The sequence below is a fragment of the Ambystoma mexicanum genome, chromosome 2p (genome assembly GCF_040938575.1).
Source record: "Ambystoma mexicanum isolate Mex_15411 chromosome 2p, UKY_AmexF1_1, whole genome shotgun sequence".
In the NCBI taxonomy this organism is placed as follows: domain Eukaryota; kingdom Metazoa; phylum Chordata; class Amphibia; order Caudata; family Ambystomatidae; genus Ambystoma; species Ambystoma mexicanum.
Window position 1 is genome coordinate 1437905423 of NC_090923.1, and position 15721 is coordinate 1437921143.

The 15721-nt window shown below is 44.0% G+C and overlaps 1 protein-coding gene across 1 annotated transcript in view; it reads right to left on the reverse strand.

Moving 5' to 3' along the window:
* Positions 1 to 2328: 2328 nt before the first annotated feature.
* ASIC3 (acid sensing ion channel subunit 3) overlaps positions 2329 to 15721 on the reverse strand; it is a 463599-nt gene continuing 450206 nt past the window's right edge. The window contains exon 11 of the mRNA XM_069645979.1: positions 2329 to 6575. Coding sequence (XP_069502080.1) covers positions 6497 to 6575 — 79 coding nt within the window. The 3' untranslated portion in view covers positions 2329 to 6496. The remainder of the gene's footprint in view (positions 6576 to 15721) is intronic.

The following is a 15721-nucleotide window of genomic DNA, read 5'->3' on the forward strand; positions in this document are numbered from 1 at the left end:
AAGTGTGGCGGTCCGGAATTATGGCTGCTGGTCGCACCTTACCGGGACCCATTACCAGACGGCCACAATACAACTCGGCAGGCAGCAGCCATTGCGCCTAATAGGTCTGACCTGCCAGGTGTAACGGCACCCACCCGCAGAGTTTTCACTGAAGCGTCAGCACTGTTGGCAACGGTCCTGGTGCTTCCGTGTCCTCATTCCAATTGAGTCCTATGGGGCTCCATGAGAATGGGGACTAACATTTCCTGGCCCCTGACTTCCCGATCAGCCGGGGCTTGTAATGTCCTGGTGGCACCGGTAAGTCAGGTGCCAGAAAAGTGTTATGAGTCTGGCGGCAACCCGCCGGAGGCACCGACAGAGTTACCGCCAGACTCGTAATTAGGACCAAAATGATGGGCCTCATCACGAGTGTGCTGGTCCGGTAAAAACGGTGCAGTCCCGCCCGCAGACTTTCATGGAAGTACCGGCAAAGTTATTAACGATGCTGGTGCTACCATCATCCCCATTTCCATTGAGCCCTATGGGACTCAAATTAGAATGGGGATTAACGATTTTCTGGTGCCTGACTTCCAAGAACACCGGGGTCGTAATCCCTTGGTGTTTCCGTGAAGCCGGGTGCTGGAAAAATTCACAAGTCCAGCAGCAGCCTGCCGGATTTACCGGCACGGCTACCGCCGGACTTGTAATGATGCCCTATGTCTTTAAATAACGTCAGAACCTGAGATCTCAATGGTTATTTTTGTATATTGCTGATATGCCTATACTTTATTTTACATTTTGTGAATTTGGTTATTGAATATAATATATATATTGAATTGTTTTTTTGCTAGTGCTCTATATTGTGATTTTGTGTTGTATTGTATTTAACTAGTTGTTTTTATGGAATAAACATATATGGATGGATGAATGGATATTCTTAGCATTGATGTGGTGAGCCATTGCAGCCAAGTGGTTTTCTGAAGTTCTGCCTAAGGAGGATCTGGAGGGTGCCATAGTGTGTCACAATGTAGTCGCTCATGATCTCAAACACTCCATAAGAGGTTTTTCATCCCTTTAATATCCAATGGAGGTCACTCGGGGATCCCGTGTGCAGCACAAATTCTGGCTTCATCATAGCAGTGATCCATGCACCCTATTCGCGTACACACAAAACGTAGGCATACGGCACTCCCTGTTATGCATGTTTTAAGTGAGTTAGCTGCGCAATGTGCACATTAAAAAAGTGCTCAGTCTGAAAACCTATGAGGCTGCGCACCTTACGTGTTGTTGTGTCCATTACAAGAGCCTTTCTACTAAATTCACTCCAGTGTTTTCGTATCTACTCTTCTGTGGTTTGGTGAACTCAGACGGTGTGGAATGTGTATTCCTATCTCTGCAAGGTCGGTAGGATGTGCTATAAGGAATAGGCACTTAACCTCACATGTAATGGCTTTCTTTGATCACCTCAGGCCTCCATTTTGAGTTTCAAGGGAGTTGGGCTGCCAAAGTTGATGCATTTTCAATAAGCATTGAATGAAGCCAGGCCTGCTCATGACCACTTGTGGATTCAACGTACAAAGGAGGCAATTGGGTGGAATTTGTGTGTGAAATACCACTGGAGGAGGTTACCCCCTCGACTCAGGGCATTTCAGAAGATCCACTTAATTTAGAGTTTACCACTGACCGAGGTGCTATTTCTGGAAAAAACACCAGAGGAATTCCAGAAATACCACTGCCACTAGTGGTAACCTAAAAGATATTTGTTTGAACATTTTGTTCAGGTGTTTCCAACTTCAATGCGAATGTGGCCATGGATAATGAACAGTAGGGGTTCATACCACGAATGTACATTTCTTTATCCACAAAAGGGATCATTGTGACCCTTTTATGCATTTCATTGGTATGGAGATGAGAGGTCCATCTTTTCACCCCCTTGCCATGGCCCATTGTAAATACATGTTTCACTGTATTGGAGGAAGGTTACTATGCTTCCTTTCAGTACATGACAACTTATTTTTTTTAATCGGAGCCCATGGATTGCGACGGTATTGGACCAAATCCTGAATTGGGAAGAGGTTAAAATTGGAGTTATTTGCCAAATGCCGCTGATTTCTACAATTACTTCCCAACTATCTCCTGGATCTTTTTTATTTTGAATTCTCTCTTTTCAAAACTTGGAGTTGGTTCTGTGTTTAGGGAGTAGTGGCATGTGCCATGACTGAAGGGGTCGGTTAGTTCTGGTCTCCTGTTGACGTCAACATCACAATTGCGTACAGACCCCAAAGCAGAAGGAGCTGTATATTCTTTGAAAGAATTACGACACCCCGACAAAACACACAATACGCACAGTAAGTTGAAAAGTAACATGTTTGTTCCTTTATGGAGATATGCAGTGAAACCATTCAGGCACAAGTAATGTGTGAAGCACAGTCATACATGTAGGTCACATTCATGAGATTAACAACAGTTAGAATATACTATATGGTTATATATTTGCTCCATGAGTATACATGTGAGACAGACACATCACTTTCCGGGTAGGAAGGAGCAGTGTGAATTTTAGAGGGGGAGGTCAGAGTGCCAGGATTGCATGCAGAAGGAGGGGTTCAGGGGCACACACGGAAGGCATTCACTCTGCGGCTACAGTACAACATTGCGGTGAGCACAGGTTCCCTGCCGGGGAAGCACCCTGCGCCTGATTATCCTCACCATGAAATGCACAGAACAGTGGAAGACTCTCCAGTGGGATACATGTCTGATGTGTGGCTCCTCCGACAATAATGCCCTCTCGTGGAACATCGGTCCATGGATGATCATCGCTTCCCTGAAAACGTACAGTGCGTAGGCATCGGAGTCGGTCGAATCGACAGAATAGATCAGCTCATCGATGTAATGATGAGCCTACTTGGCCTCGATCTTCTATGGACATCCAAATGCCGGCAACCACGACTGTATTTTTACGCACCATGGTGGTTTCTCTGTGGGTTTGCCGGGCTGTTTGTCTGCTTGAACTAACTTTCCAGGAGCGATGTCGTCTTACAATGTGGCTTTTCCCATTTCTTGCATGCTTTGCCCCTCACCATCACACTCTCAGGTTACACTGCTTTATCCGAAAATAGGTACACAGTACATTTATGAAATCTTTCGGAAAAAAGGAAAATCCCACCCGCCCAATGCTCAGTAAAAATGTATGATATGCTGTCAGTGCTGACAATGCGGAATATGGACAATGAGGGGTCCTTTGCCTGAGCATACAGCCCACACATTCAGATCTTCCTCAACTAACACCCGCTTTATTCTCCAGGTGCATGGAAAGCATCACCAGCCAGAAGGGGGTCTCCTATCATCATACAAGACTACAAGACATGAGGGAATTTCTAGGTGATCTGCAAGAATGAATGGTGCTAGACATTTGGTTTCTTCCATCTGGACCACTGCGAAGGAACTGGCCAGTTTGAATTGAGTCCATCCCCTATTCAATGTACGACCTTGTGCTGGATCAGGCATGCTCACATCTGAACACATGACCACAATGTCTACAGATCTCATTTTTAAGATTTGCTGTGCTCGAAGGCCCGAGCATAACCTTTTCAGTATCTATTGAGGAAAAGAATAAAATGCCTTTGTACATTGGTTTGTGCGTCAAGATCACACCAGAAACACACACAGCTCTAATCAAATTGGCAGGGCCCAACAAAACATCTAAAAAAAAAAGTTTGTTACATTTAAATTTGGCAAGCATTGAAATCATTCAACTGGTCTGCATTGTCACTATTCTGTCTACCAATCTTCCTCCTCTTTCAACTGGTGCTTTGGACATTGCGACCTTGTGCCCAGTGCTAAGCGTCCTTTAATAGGAAGGCTCTGTTCTGAATACTAATTTTGTAAAATGTTTGATAGAAGAACTCTTCCCCCATCTCTAATAAATTCAAGTTGTGTAGTCAGATTCCAGGAAACGATTGGTATCATTGAGAGACATCCAATTTACACCAATCACCTTTGGTGCTCCCTAGACATTTTTAGCAGGACAGAGACCACAGTTGCTGATGTAACACTGACATGTTCCCCTTTGACTTAGCATTCAATAATTAAACCTCAGTGTTGCTGGGTGATGGAGGGGGAAGGATTGAATTGATTGGCTTGGGCCTCCGCCACTTCAGCCTTGCAGGCTTTCCGCACCCAAGCCCATGGGTGTGAGATGTATCCAAGATTGGGGACATTTCAGATATCTTCCCTTGCGGCTAGTGAAACACTCGGAGCATACCCTGCACTAGCCACACGTGTATTATCCCTTTGGGTATCCGTGCTCTTCCAAGAATCCAGTGCCTTCGTCCCCATCCTGCGTAAAACACACATGGCAACTCAAAATGGCCTCCCAATGACGCACACTAACGGCTTCCTCACACCCAGTCGTTTCTTTGTGGCAAAGGGCAAAACATGACAAACACAACACTCACACCACATTTTCCATTGCACATGTTCCGCTAGTAGCCACATATGCGGCTACCCTTCATATTTTTAGCAGCCGCCATAAATATCACAAGTAGAGGTATCACAGCATGTCAGGCCTCATGAAGTTAGACACGGAGATAAAAACAAGTCGCAGAGCTGCTGGCGGCAAAGAAACAGGAGGCGCACCACAGTTCCGCTGTCGCGCCGCTGCCTCATAATAACCATGAGAGTCCCAGAGTCAGCCAATGGCACAAAACAGAACTTCCTGCTTTGGTTTGATCACTAGTGAAACACAAGCTCTACTTTATCAGACTTTGTGCTAGTGGGGCAGATGCATGTGTTTCACATTTACAAGTGTGGAAGAAGAGCCTGGATGTAGGTTTTCTTTCCCTTACTTTTTGGAAAGTAAATCTCGTTTTTCACAGCATATTAAACACAGTAAAAAATATTGAAGTATAAAATAAATAAACTTAAAAAGGCCTCAAATGGATGTTTGCACAGGGGATACATTCAGCCTTCACCACTGTGTGAGGGTGGTATTAGTTACTAGGCATTGTGCACATTCCTGCTGCTTCTTACAAACTGGTCATAAACGCTGTGACGCAGGCTTAACCCCTCACTCCTGACAGCTTTCACCTTTACAGGAAGCCAGCTAGCGCTGAATAGTTAACATTACTACACAAAAGTGGGATAGAAAGTGCGTATCACCCATATGGTGTGACTCAGTAGTAACTTAATATCCGAAGACCTTGCCTTTTCCCTGGTATGCCTTACAGCATTCAGACATTACATTTTTAAAATGGATGACACTGACCGGGCAATGCCGGAATCAAGTGTACCGTCCAAAGCAAGGAGTGAGGTGTGCCGTTTTCATGGAAGCCTCCCACAGGAGGAGCCACAAGGCCAGTTTGAGGGTCCATTGGTGGGGGAGTATGTGTGGAAGTCCTAAGGCCAAAGGGATACTACCCTGACTGTGTACCTCAACAGTATGGGCACCTGCACCACTGGACAGTTCAGTGGCCTACTGACTTTATTGGCTCTGGGTTTGGGCCCATTGTACAAATCATCAGGCAATACTTTGAGCTGATGTAATAACCGTTAATTGCCTCTGATGGCGATACGGGTGGAAGAGGTTCGGACTCACCATGGACCAGCAATGTGGCCAAGACACGCTCAAACTCCCCATGGCCCCTTCCAGGAAAAGGAAATACCCAGTAACACAAACAAAGCTTAGCACAATACAACCCCAGTAGAACTGCTCCTCAACACCCTCTAGGGAGCTTCTTTCCAGAGCTCTTATTCTTCGCCAATAACTCCTTAATCACATGTCATCAATGTAACCCTCTACAGCTTTCTACTTCACCATGCATTGTCCATCACGCCATTCAGCATTCGCTCGCTGTATCGCCTCGGTTCTGTCACAGTGGATGTTGTACTAGCCGTTGCATTCTCAAAAGGTTCAGATGAATTGTGCAAATAATTCCCCACTACATCTCACCCACAGCAAAAGAAATTGTCCAATGTATCATCTTTCCCCGAGAAATGTCAGCGTGGATGACCCTTATGATGTTAGTCACATAATTGGGGGTCGATTATGCACCACTATATATTCAACCACTAGACCAAAGCCTCTACATCTCAATTTCTATTGACTGAGGTGCAGTGCAAAGAAGTTGTGTTGTTTTCAAGCCTAGGCCGGTATTATCTTATGCCTCCTGGAGAAATTATTGTCTTCCGACAAAGTTGGCCTTCAGGTGTCTGTCTGGGGTTCCATCCTCCTCTCCATAGTTTCGCAGAGTCATCCACATTTGAGTCACAAGAGGTGGATCCTAGGCGACAGCAACTCAACCTCAGATGTGTTCGGAAGTCTTTTCTGATATACATGTATATATATTTCTATCTAATTTTGTTCATTATTGTTTGTATTTTTTTTAATGTTTCCACTGTGCTGCCTGAAGTTTAGTTCAAAACATACAGCAAGTAGACCGGTTCTTGCAGCAACACCCTGGGTGAGGTCCACCATCCTACGCGTGTCGACATCAGCAGGCAAATTCCTCGAAGTTCCCTAGAGTCGGGTGACGAGGTAGCATGTTCGGTGTGAATCCGAGGCTGTCGGAGTGACTCCGCAGGGTGTCGCACGTGCTCTGCGGCCGGGAGAGAGCGTGGTCGAGGGAGTGAAAGAGGTTGAGAGGAAAAGAGACACAGGAGAAAGAATTAGAAGACATTCATTCAAATACTTTGGTTTAGGTTTAACTGAAGTTAAAACAACTTTACAAAGCTAAGGCACATAGTCTAGGGTTCGCTTTTCAAATGTCGTTGACAAGTTATGAAATTACTTTCACAGCTGTGCTGCTTAAATACATTTTTCTTTTCCTTTTGTGTGCCTACTACATTTTCACAATCATTTTGGTGTTCTAAAATGGCTGTCTTACTCCGTTGGGTGGGACTGGTGCTCAGAGCAATGTATGGGATTTGAATATAGAATTGGACTGGCTTGTGGGAACACCAGGAGGATTCCAGATGGACTGCTGCTGAGAGGATGGGAGGGATGCTGCCTGAGACAGGCGCATGCTCTATTTGGCAGTGACTTGCCCAATTTTTAGCCATTCACAATTCGAGACGTGCACCTGACATATAGTGGATATGAGTCGTAATGTATCCTGAATAATGTATACTGCACTGACAAAACCTACCAATAAACAGAAATAGAGGATATGAATCGTTTTAATGTGTATTTTATGTATGTATGTATGTATTGTCAAGTTTGCAAATTGGGAATTGCGTCATACGATGTGATTTTGTACAAAAAAGAAACGTGAATTAAAATGATATTCTTATGAAATCTCAAATGCATTAATTGAATAAACTTCATTAAAGAGATTTTCAGAATAGTGCTAGGGACGCCCTTTTCTAATTTTGTATGGTTTTGATCCCCCTTGGGGGATCCATCAATAGAATTTAGGTTGTGGGCTACCTCTTTTTCTACCTTTTAGAGTCAGCAGCCTATTTGGAAATGTTAGTTAATTCATCTCACTTTGGAGACTGCATCTCATATGCAGACGTTTTTAGACTTAAAAACAGGAGCACGAAATGTGTAGGTGGTGTCCCTGCCCAACATTTCCGACCCCAACGGTTTAGGTCTGTTTGAACGAAGATAATTGACCTTTTCCAATTTGAATGAATTTATTTTGGTTGTTTAATTGTTCGAATATGTGGTGGGACACCGCACGCCCCTCCCACTTCCCCTACCTCAACCTATTCCCGTACCCTACCCCTCATATATATGTAATTTCATTTGACCGAAATTCCGCCAAAAAACAGTCATAAAATTGTTCAAATTGAAAAGGTGAATTTGGCCTGCTATCAGGTATGCTAATACCAAACCAGTATCCCCCACTATTCATACCTCCCCTTTCACTGAAGAGAAATATGGAAGCATTATTAAATAGCGAGGCCAGGGAGGATGTAAATTGTGACGCAAGGCTTCTGTGGAGGAACTCGTCTGTACCATGGATGGACAGAGGATTGCCTTGTCAGCAGCAAATCTAAGCGAGTTGCCTGGTGTATTACCAGTGAGAATAATAACGGATCTGGTCAAGTGAACTAGAGACAGATAGAACTAGACCCAGTCAGTCCTAAAAAAAACTCCTTTGATGTCGTTATGGAGGGATATGGTAGATACAGTGCACCTACAGTAATTATAAGGGTGAATCTGCTGGATTGGGAAACTAGAACCGTAGTAACAAGACGAGTAGGAAGAACAAGTGTGAGGATTCCAACATGGCTACCAGCGGTGCTAACCAAGCACAGTGCAGGCACGCCAATGCATGCTTGCACCTGAAAGTATCTAAGGGGATACCCCAGATGCAACCACTGGCTTGGGGACCAAAACAAATATCACAACAAACACAGCGGACTGAAAGGACTTTCTAAATGCACCATCAGAACACTACTGTAATACTTTACTATTACTAATCAAAGCTACCCCGGTCTCTTAGCCCGACCCTATATTATGCCTTTACACATCATAATTACCAATATATATTCAAAAGCAAACAGCAATTGGTTTTTGATTTACTGCACCAATCTTGAATGAGGATATATTTTGATGACACGTTGACTTGGGTTTTAATATTTATGACCTCATGAATTTGTTGAATGGTGGTCTGCTTTTAACTGTGATTAGGACATACACGTAGTGTATGGTATTTTGTAAGTACAGGAAGAAGACTTTGATTAAGGCTGGAACTTAGAGATGACAGTACTGGGCAGTTACAGTCCTGTCCTGGCTACCATGACTTGAATGTAATTAGTGCTGTGCAGCAGCGCATTAAACTTAATTTTAGCCCACCAGAAGTGTTGACAATTATGTCTGTAAATGCAACGTGGCTGGTACTACAATTGCACTCCTATAAGCTCTGATGGATATTAGTGCTGTTCCATAAGGACAGTGCGGGGAGAACCATGCCATGAACCAGATCTGGATAGGATATATTTAGAAACTCCGGTCCTTTCAGGAAGTGGCATGCATCTGCAACGCATGACATAAAAGGTTCAGTTAAAATCATGCAGGGGAGATTGGAGACCCAAAAGCCAGTTCCAGTGGGGTGACACTGATCCCCAACAGAGAAGCAATGTAGTTAGAGTTACTCCTATAATGGTAGAAAAACAAGCCGGCGTGAGACTTTTCTGTTTTCTAGAGGACGACTGGTAAAACAGCTTTAAGTGCAGCTAAGAGCAAGGCTCTTCAGGACTCTATAGAGGGACACTCCTTTGGTAAAGTTTCACCGAGCACACTCATGAGGTGTAATGTTTACACTTTGGACTCCATATAGTCAGACATATTGAAGTAGTACACTTGCATCTAATGATAACTGGACAGTGGGCCTCATTACGAGGTCTGCGGTAACCCGCCGGTGCTACCGACCTCGTAACAACTTTTCGGCTGCCTCATATTTACTTTACTTTAAAAATGTGTGCTGCGCACCTCAGAACCCGAAGGCTTATAGGCACAACTGACAACAAATGAAGGATAAAACATGTAACATAATGATCAACTAAAAGGAGAAGGGGGAAGCAGAGTTTCCAGAAAAAGTGGATACTCATTAATGAATAGATGTGTTTTCAGTTTTTCCTTGAAATTTTCAATCAGGTTAAAGACCATCGGGCTACTGCGTAAAAGGCACCCTGCTTCACTTGTGTGAGTAGGAACATCTGGGCTCTTTTAGATGTAGTGTGTCAGCTGATCTGTGCATATGTTGGACATCACCAGCAAGGCTTCGGACAAGTATGCAGGCCCAGTGCGCGTAACGCTTTGATGCACCGCGACCGATAGGCAGAATTTAATCCTCTCTTCTATCGGCAGGCAGTGCAAATCTCTTCTTGCCATGGTTACATGATCAAATCTCCTCAGCCCCGCAATTACTCTGACTGTACTGTTCTGTATGACCTGAAGTCTGACAAACTCTGATTTATTAATACTTATGAGGAGACCACTACAATAGTCTATCTTAGACCCGATGATTGCTCTTGCTATTATTTCACAATTAGCTTTTGAAATGACCGGGCGCATTTGTGTGAGTAATTTTATGTAGTATGCTGACGAAGACATCAGATGACTCACTTCATACTGAGATGTTGGTCCAAGACAATTCCTAGGGTTTTAACCTTGGTTTTGGTCTCCAGATCGTGCCTTGCAAGTCTGAAATGTTTATAATTCTACCCTAGCCTTTTTATTTTAATAGATATTCCAACAACCGTAAGTTCCATTTTTTCCTTGTTTAGTACCAGGCCATTCTCTACCATCTATTCTTGAATGATATCATAGACCTCATTCAATCTGTCGGTGTCTTGCTCGTAATTCCCTGATAATGGGATGACACATTGCGTGTCATCCGCATAGTTGGTAAATTCAATGCCATTTCTGTCTAACAACTCGAAGAGAGGAATAGTAAAAACGTTTTAAAGGGAGGGCGATAAGCAGGCACCGGTGGGACTCCAAAATACAAAACACTAGGTGTAGCTTCTGCTAGGTCACTGCACACCCTCAGTGTTCTGTTACTCAGAACGGATTGTATCAATGCCAAAGCGGCATCTGAAAAATGAACAACCTCCTTCCACCTGGCAACTAATAGGTGCTAGTCCACCAGGTCAAAGGCGGCCAACAAGTCCAATAACATCAGGTCCGTTGTCCCCCCCCTTATCCATGGTACACAATAAATTAGACTTAAGGTCCAGCAAGGCTGTCTCCATGCTGTGACCTTGCCGAAAACCGGATTGTCTGTCGTGTACAACCTTGTGGTTATTAAAAAAATTTAAGATCTGGGTATATGCATCGCGGTCTAATATTTTTAGCCAAAAAGCAGTATTTGTAATAGGCCTATAGTTAAGTGCATAAAAAGGACACAAGCCAATCTTGTTTAACAAGGGAGTGATCCATGCGGTTTTTAGGTGATCGGGGACATGAGTTTCTTGAAACAAGGAATTGATACATTTAGTAAGGGCTTCGATCATGATAGCGGAACAAGCTTTGAAAGTCTCAGCCAGACAGTAATCCCCCTTGCAGTCCTGAAATAAGGTGCCTCTGGGATCTTACAAGTCCTGGCCGACCGGGATGTCATGCGGACTCTGCGGGAATGGGGACACAGAATCACTGGCACCGTTGCTAACGGTGGCGGTGCTCCTGTGACAACCATGCATGAGTCAGACCTCCTGGGAGCATCGGTCACTGCAGCCATTCTCATAGTAAGGCAGTCCGGAGAGGATGCCGGCACGTTGCTACCAGCACCCTTATTTCAGGACCGCCAGGCTTGTAATGAGGCCCAGTGTGTTTTAATCTGTGAGCGACTTAAGCGTTAGCTTATTATAAGACAAAAATGTCTCATATGCCTGCAAAGCAAGTCCTGAAAAGTAGAGAACTACCTCTTGGAGGTCCAGACACCAGTGAAAATCAGGACCTGAATGAGCAGTCGGTTGGAACAAATAAAGGGGAATGACTGAACAAGTCATTAAATAAAGAAGTAGAGTGGAAATGGCCTCTCTGAGGTAGACATCTGTCACCAAAAGAGGAGCATGATGGAGAAGAAGACATTTAAAAAAAAACAGGTTGCGCCAGCCACATGGGTGAGAAAAGGATGGAAAATCTGTTTTGTGTAAAGCAATTGTTTTGCTGATTAGTCACAGCAGGAGAAAGCAGGTGGATGGACAGGTCGGATCTACAAGTGAGTGGGAAACGGAGCATTTTGGCACATTTGCCAAAGACACAATCAGATTACAACTTGAAAGATAAGTGATGGTCGAGTTGGGGCTATCGATATAGCCCACGTTATTATAATGTTCCACCGTAAATTGGAAACGTGTACCTGGCACAAATTGCGAAATTGATACCGGACGTTGAAGTCACACATGAAATCTGCAATTTCTGCACGAAGGGCGTAGTGTGCAGGAACTCCTGAAATCCACAATGGACACAGTGGCGGATGAGGTCTGCTCTTCCCTGAAATCCCAAAGGATTTCCTGGAGTAACCAAAAATCTAATGGGGAATGGTGTTCATTGTAATGCAATCTTGCTGGGAGTTGGCAAATCGGTCGCTAATATGATCAAGGGCAAGTTCTATCTACTGAAGGTTCTATAAACTAGAGCTTCACATTGACCGGCTTAACACATATCCCCAATTAGGAGATGGAGAATAGCAAGCAAAAGAAGATGTTGCTTGCAAAACGACTTCCACTGTAAGAGAAGCAATTGTGCCAAGGAGTATGGAAAGCAAGGAGGGAAGAGAGTGCACTGGTGAAGCAGGCATAAGAAAGAAAGGGGCACATTTTGTGCAACAATTCTGGGTTCAAATATCGACTGGCATGAGGAATAGTCTGGCAGGTCTAGAGCATGTGCCCACAAAGATTGTGCGAGTTGCCATGAGCAGAGTTTATGCTCCCTGATATGTGGGAGGAGGGCCTGGGAGGTGTGTGGATTCTAAATGGTTTGTGCTCCCTCATCCACCCAGGAAGGGTTGTACAACGGGGACAATTTGTAAAGTGGTCGAATGCCACTAGCTTCAGGGAGGTGCTTCTGCCTCCATGAGGCATGGGCGAGCACAGCTTGTGCACAGGAGGAATGTGATGCTTAATAATGAAAGGCTGAGCCATAGATGAGGTACTGTCTGCAGATGAAGAGACTGCAAAGGGAGCAGCAGCCATTTCCCATAATATTCTGTACGGATAAGATGAGCTCTGCTTGCACTCCCGGCAACCTGCCGCATTGTGTAAAGGTAACCAACCATTTATCGGGCGTAGACGTGTTGGAAGGGAATTACAAAGCACTGGAGGAATGGCTCAGAATGCTCAACTACGGGTTTTGGATTCCTAACAAAAGACATCCAAGCCTAGGACCTACCTGCAGTGTAGGGGCACACCAACCGGCAAACATGACATGGGCATCCTTTCGGTAAGGTGCTTGGCTACATGAGGGCCATTTGATGTGTGCTGTTTTCTACGCGGAACCCATATTTTCTTCTGCAGCACATTCTGACAGACATAGTCAATGAAACATGATTGAATGCAAGGTTCGAAATTGCCAGGAGCCGGGAGCTATTTAGCTCCTGGTTATACCCAGGTGGAGCCTGGGTAGCTTGAAACCAACAGATACCAGCAGCTACTTCTGACTCCTGGGGCAGGTGGTGCCATACAAACCTCACTATGCCATATTAACTGTGGATGTTTGGGAATGTGTATAAAAGAGTATACAAAATACACCCAAGGGACATTTAATGTATATTGGATAATATAAAATAGACAAAAAGTTGTGGTAAGAGTTTGCTTCTTATGGAAAGTTAGATTTGCTGTCCACTATAAACTAGCTCCTGGTACCTCAGTGGTCACTGCCCTTTAATGGGTTAAGCCTGATCCCCAGGGGCTGCTTTTTGCTCCTGGTCAACAAATTCTAATCGCGACCCCTGGAATAAGATGACATTTCCTATTCCCTGCGATCACCAGGAAACACAATCGAAATCTACTTTCCGGGATACGAGAAAACATATGCAGCCTGATTTGATTCAGATCTTAAATTACATGCAGGGGACAACCAACGTCAGCCCTGTAGAGTCCACTGCATGAACCTTTCCACGACTATGAGGTGGAGCGGACAAAGAAAGAGTAAAAGCGAGGCACTCTCGCTTTGACTCTTTTCATTTTCTACTCTGTCTCGTGGAAAAGTAAACACCACCTGCAAATACGCTTTTTACTAATGCATTGTTATGGAACCGCCTGTTCTTGATCAGGTGCAAAACCGAGGTGGATCCTCAGGAAAGCATACGTTGTAGGCCAACATGAAAATCTCATGCAGGCGTACAGTGAGGCACACTGACGAATTGAGGGAGGACTGCATGACGGATATCTTATCTCTGCTTCGTGTGCTAAATAGAGAAGCATTACGCCTCACTTTATTGCCACTATTTAACGCACCGCTTCATTTGCAATGAGGCTGATAGTATATACACCAACCATGTGTGGCAACACCACAGCTTGGGTTAGTCCTAAACTCTGCAGAGCGAGAGAGTTTCTACATTATAATGAGCCTCTTCAAGATGCGTTGCCCGTAGACTGCAGAGGAAATGAAGGTTAGCTTTGTCAAGAAGGCAAAGAATTAAACAACATATGCAACTCTTGATTAAAATCGGCATCCTGTATGAAACTGAGAGATTAAGTCTTGAAAACAAGGGTAGTTGGTGTCAATATTGGCTGGTTGGTAAATGCAAGATTGCGATGGTGTGGGGGAAAGAGAGGAGCAAAGAAATCTTAGTTTTTGGATGGATTTATCACCAAGTAGAAAGATGATAACCAGGCCTTGCTGCAGTTGAGACAGCCACTTAGTCTGTGGATGTCCCCTCCTGGTGGCATTTTAAGAGCTGTGTGGGTGACACCAGCATACAGGTGGATGCCAATGCCATTAGGGGTCCCTGGGCCCTACAGAATCTATGTATAGATTTAATAACATGAGAACAAAAAGTGGGGTTAAACTAGAAACCCAGTACGCTTAACCAAAGACAAACGGTCAGTGTAAACGCCAGCTGCACGTCTAGTACTTGGGCTATGCCCTTCACCACAAGAGATAATGCAACAATTTTAGTACTAATTACATGCGCTTAGCAAAAAATAGTTTTATTCTGTGTCTTGAGTTTCAAGAACAATCCGTTAAACATTTCAGTGTTAATAGCTTACCCGTGTTTCGAAACATCGTCTTTATCAAGGCTGCCAATTGATACAAGTGATACCACAAACCAAATGAATGATAGATAAATAATATGAAAAACAAAATAAATGAATAGGATTGCATATGGAAATATATACACAAACATTTCAGGTCATCATGACCTGTGAAATAACATAGTTGAACCCTCCCAAATGCAGGGTGAAACATTTGAGGACATTAGTGGCTGATATTGTTCATTCGATTTACTGATAAGCCTCCAAAGGGACGACTAATTTCCCGTCAAAATACTGCACAACATTGTTTCTGTACATACTAATCGTTGGCACGTTGATCACTTTCGTTTACATGACGTAACGTTCTAGTTGCTGGCATACGGCAAACGTACCACGTGATAGATGCGTACGGCCGCCGCAGATGATTCCTGACCGGACTTCTGCCCTGCAATTCTCAGCAGGTAATTTACTTAATTTGTCTTACATACTACACCTATAGGTGACTAGAATGGTGCTCACGGCACACTCATGTACATTTCAGGTCATCATCTCGTTTCTTAAGCAGGCGAGTCTGTCGACAAGGTGAATATCTTTGTGAAGAGACACCTTTCTGCACACATTAGTGTATACCATTATCAGGTAAGCGCATGCTTATATTATCAATCGAGGCTCAGTAAGGCCCACGCAGATACTAAATCTAAATTAATATTGAATACTAATTACCCCAACAGCATTCCAAGCTCACACCAGCGTGCGGCATACTGGATCTACCTACAGTAAGGGATAAGATCATTTAAACCTTAAGGTTCCAGATCTCTCTGGATACTATTATTATCAAGAATGGTACACCACTAACATAACATATAATTAATTGACCGTGTACAGATCAACACAACTTTATTTCAGGGTGAGTTTTTTCAGGCTTTTTAGTCACATCAACCACCCCACTATTTATATGCACAAGACCTCAAATTGGATAAACTCACCTATTTATTATTCCCTTAGATACTCCCATCACTATTTTGGAGGAGCTTAACTCACCCACAGCACGAAAGAACCATCACGAATAGAATTATACCCTCGCATGGAC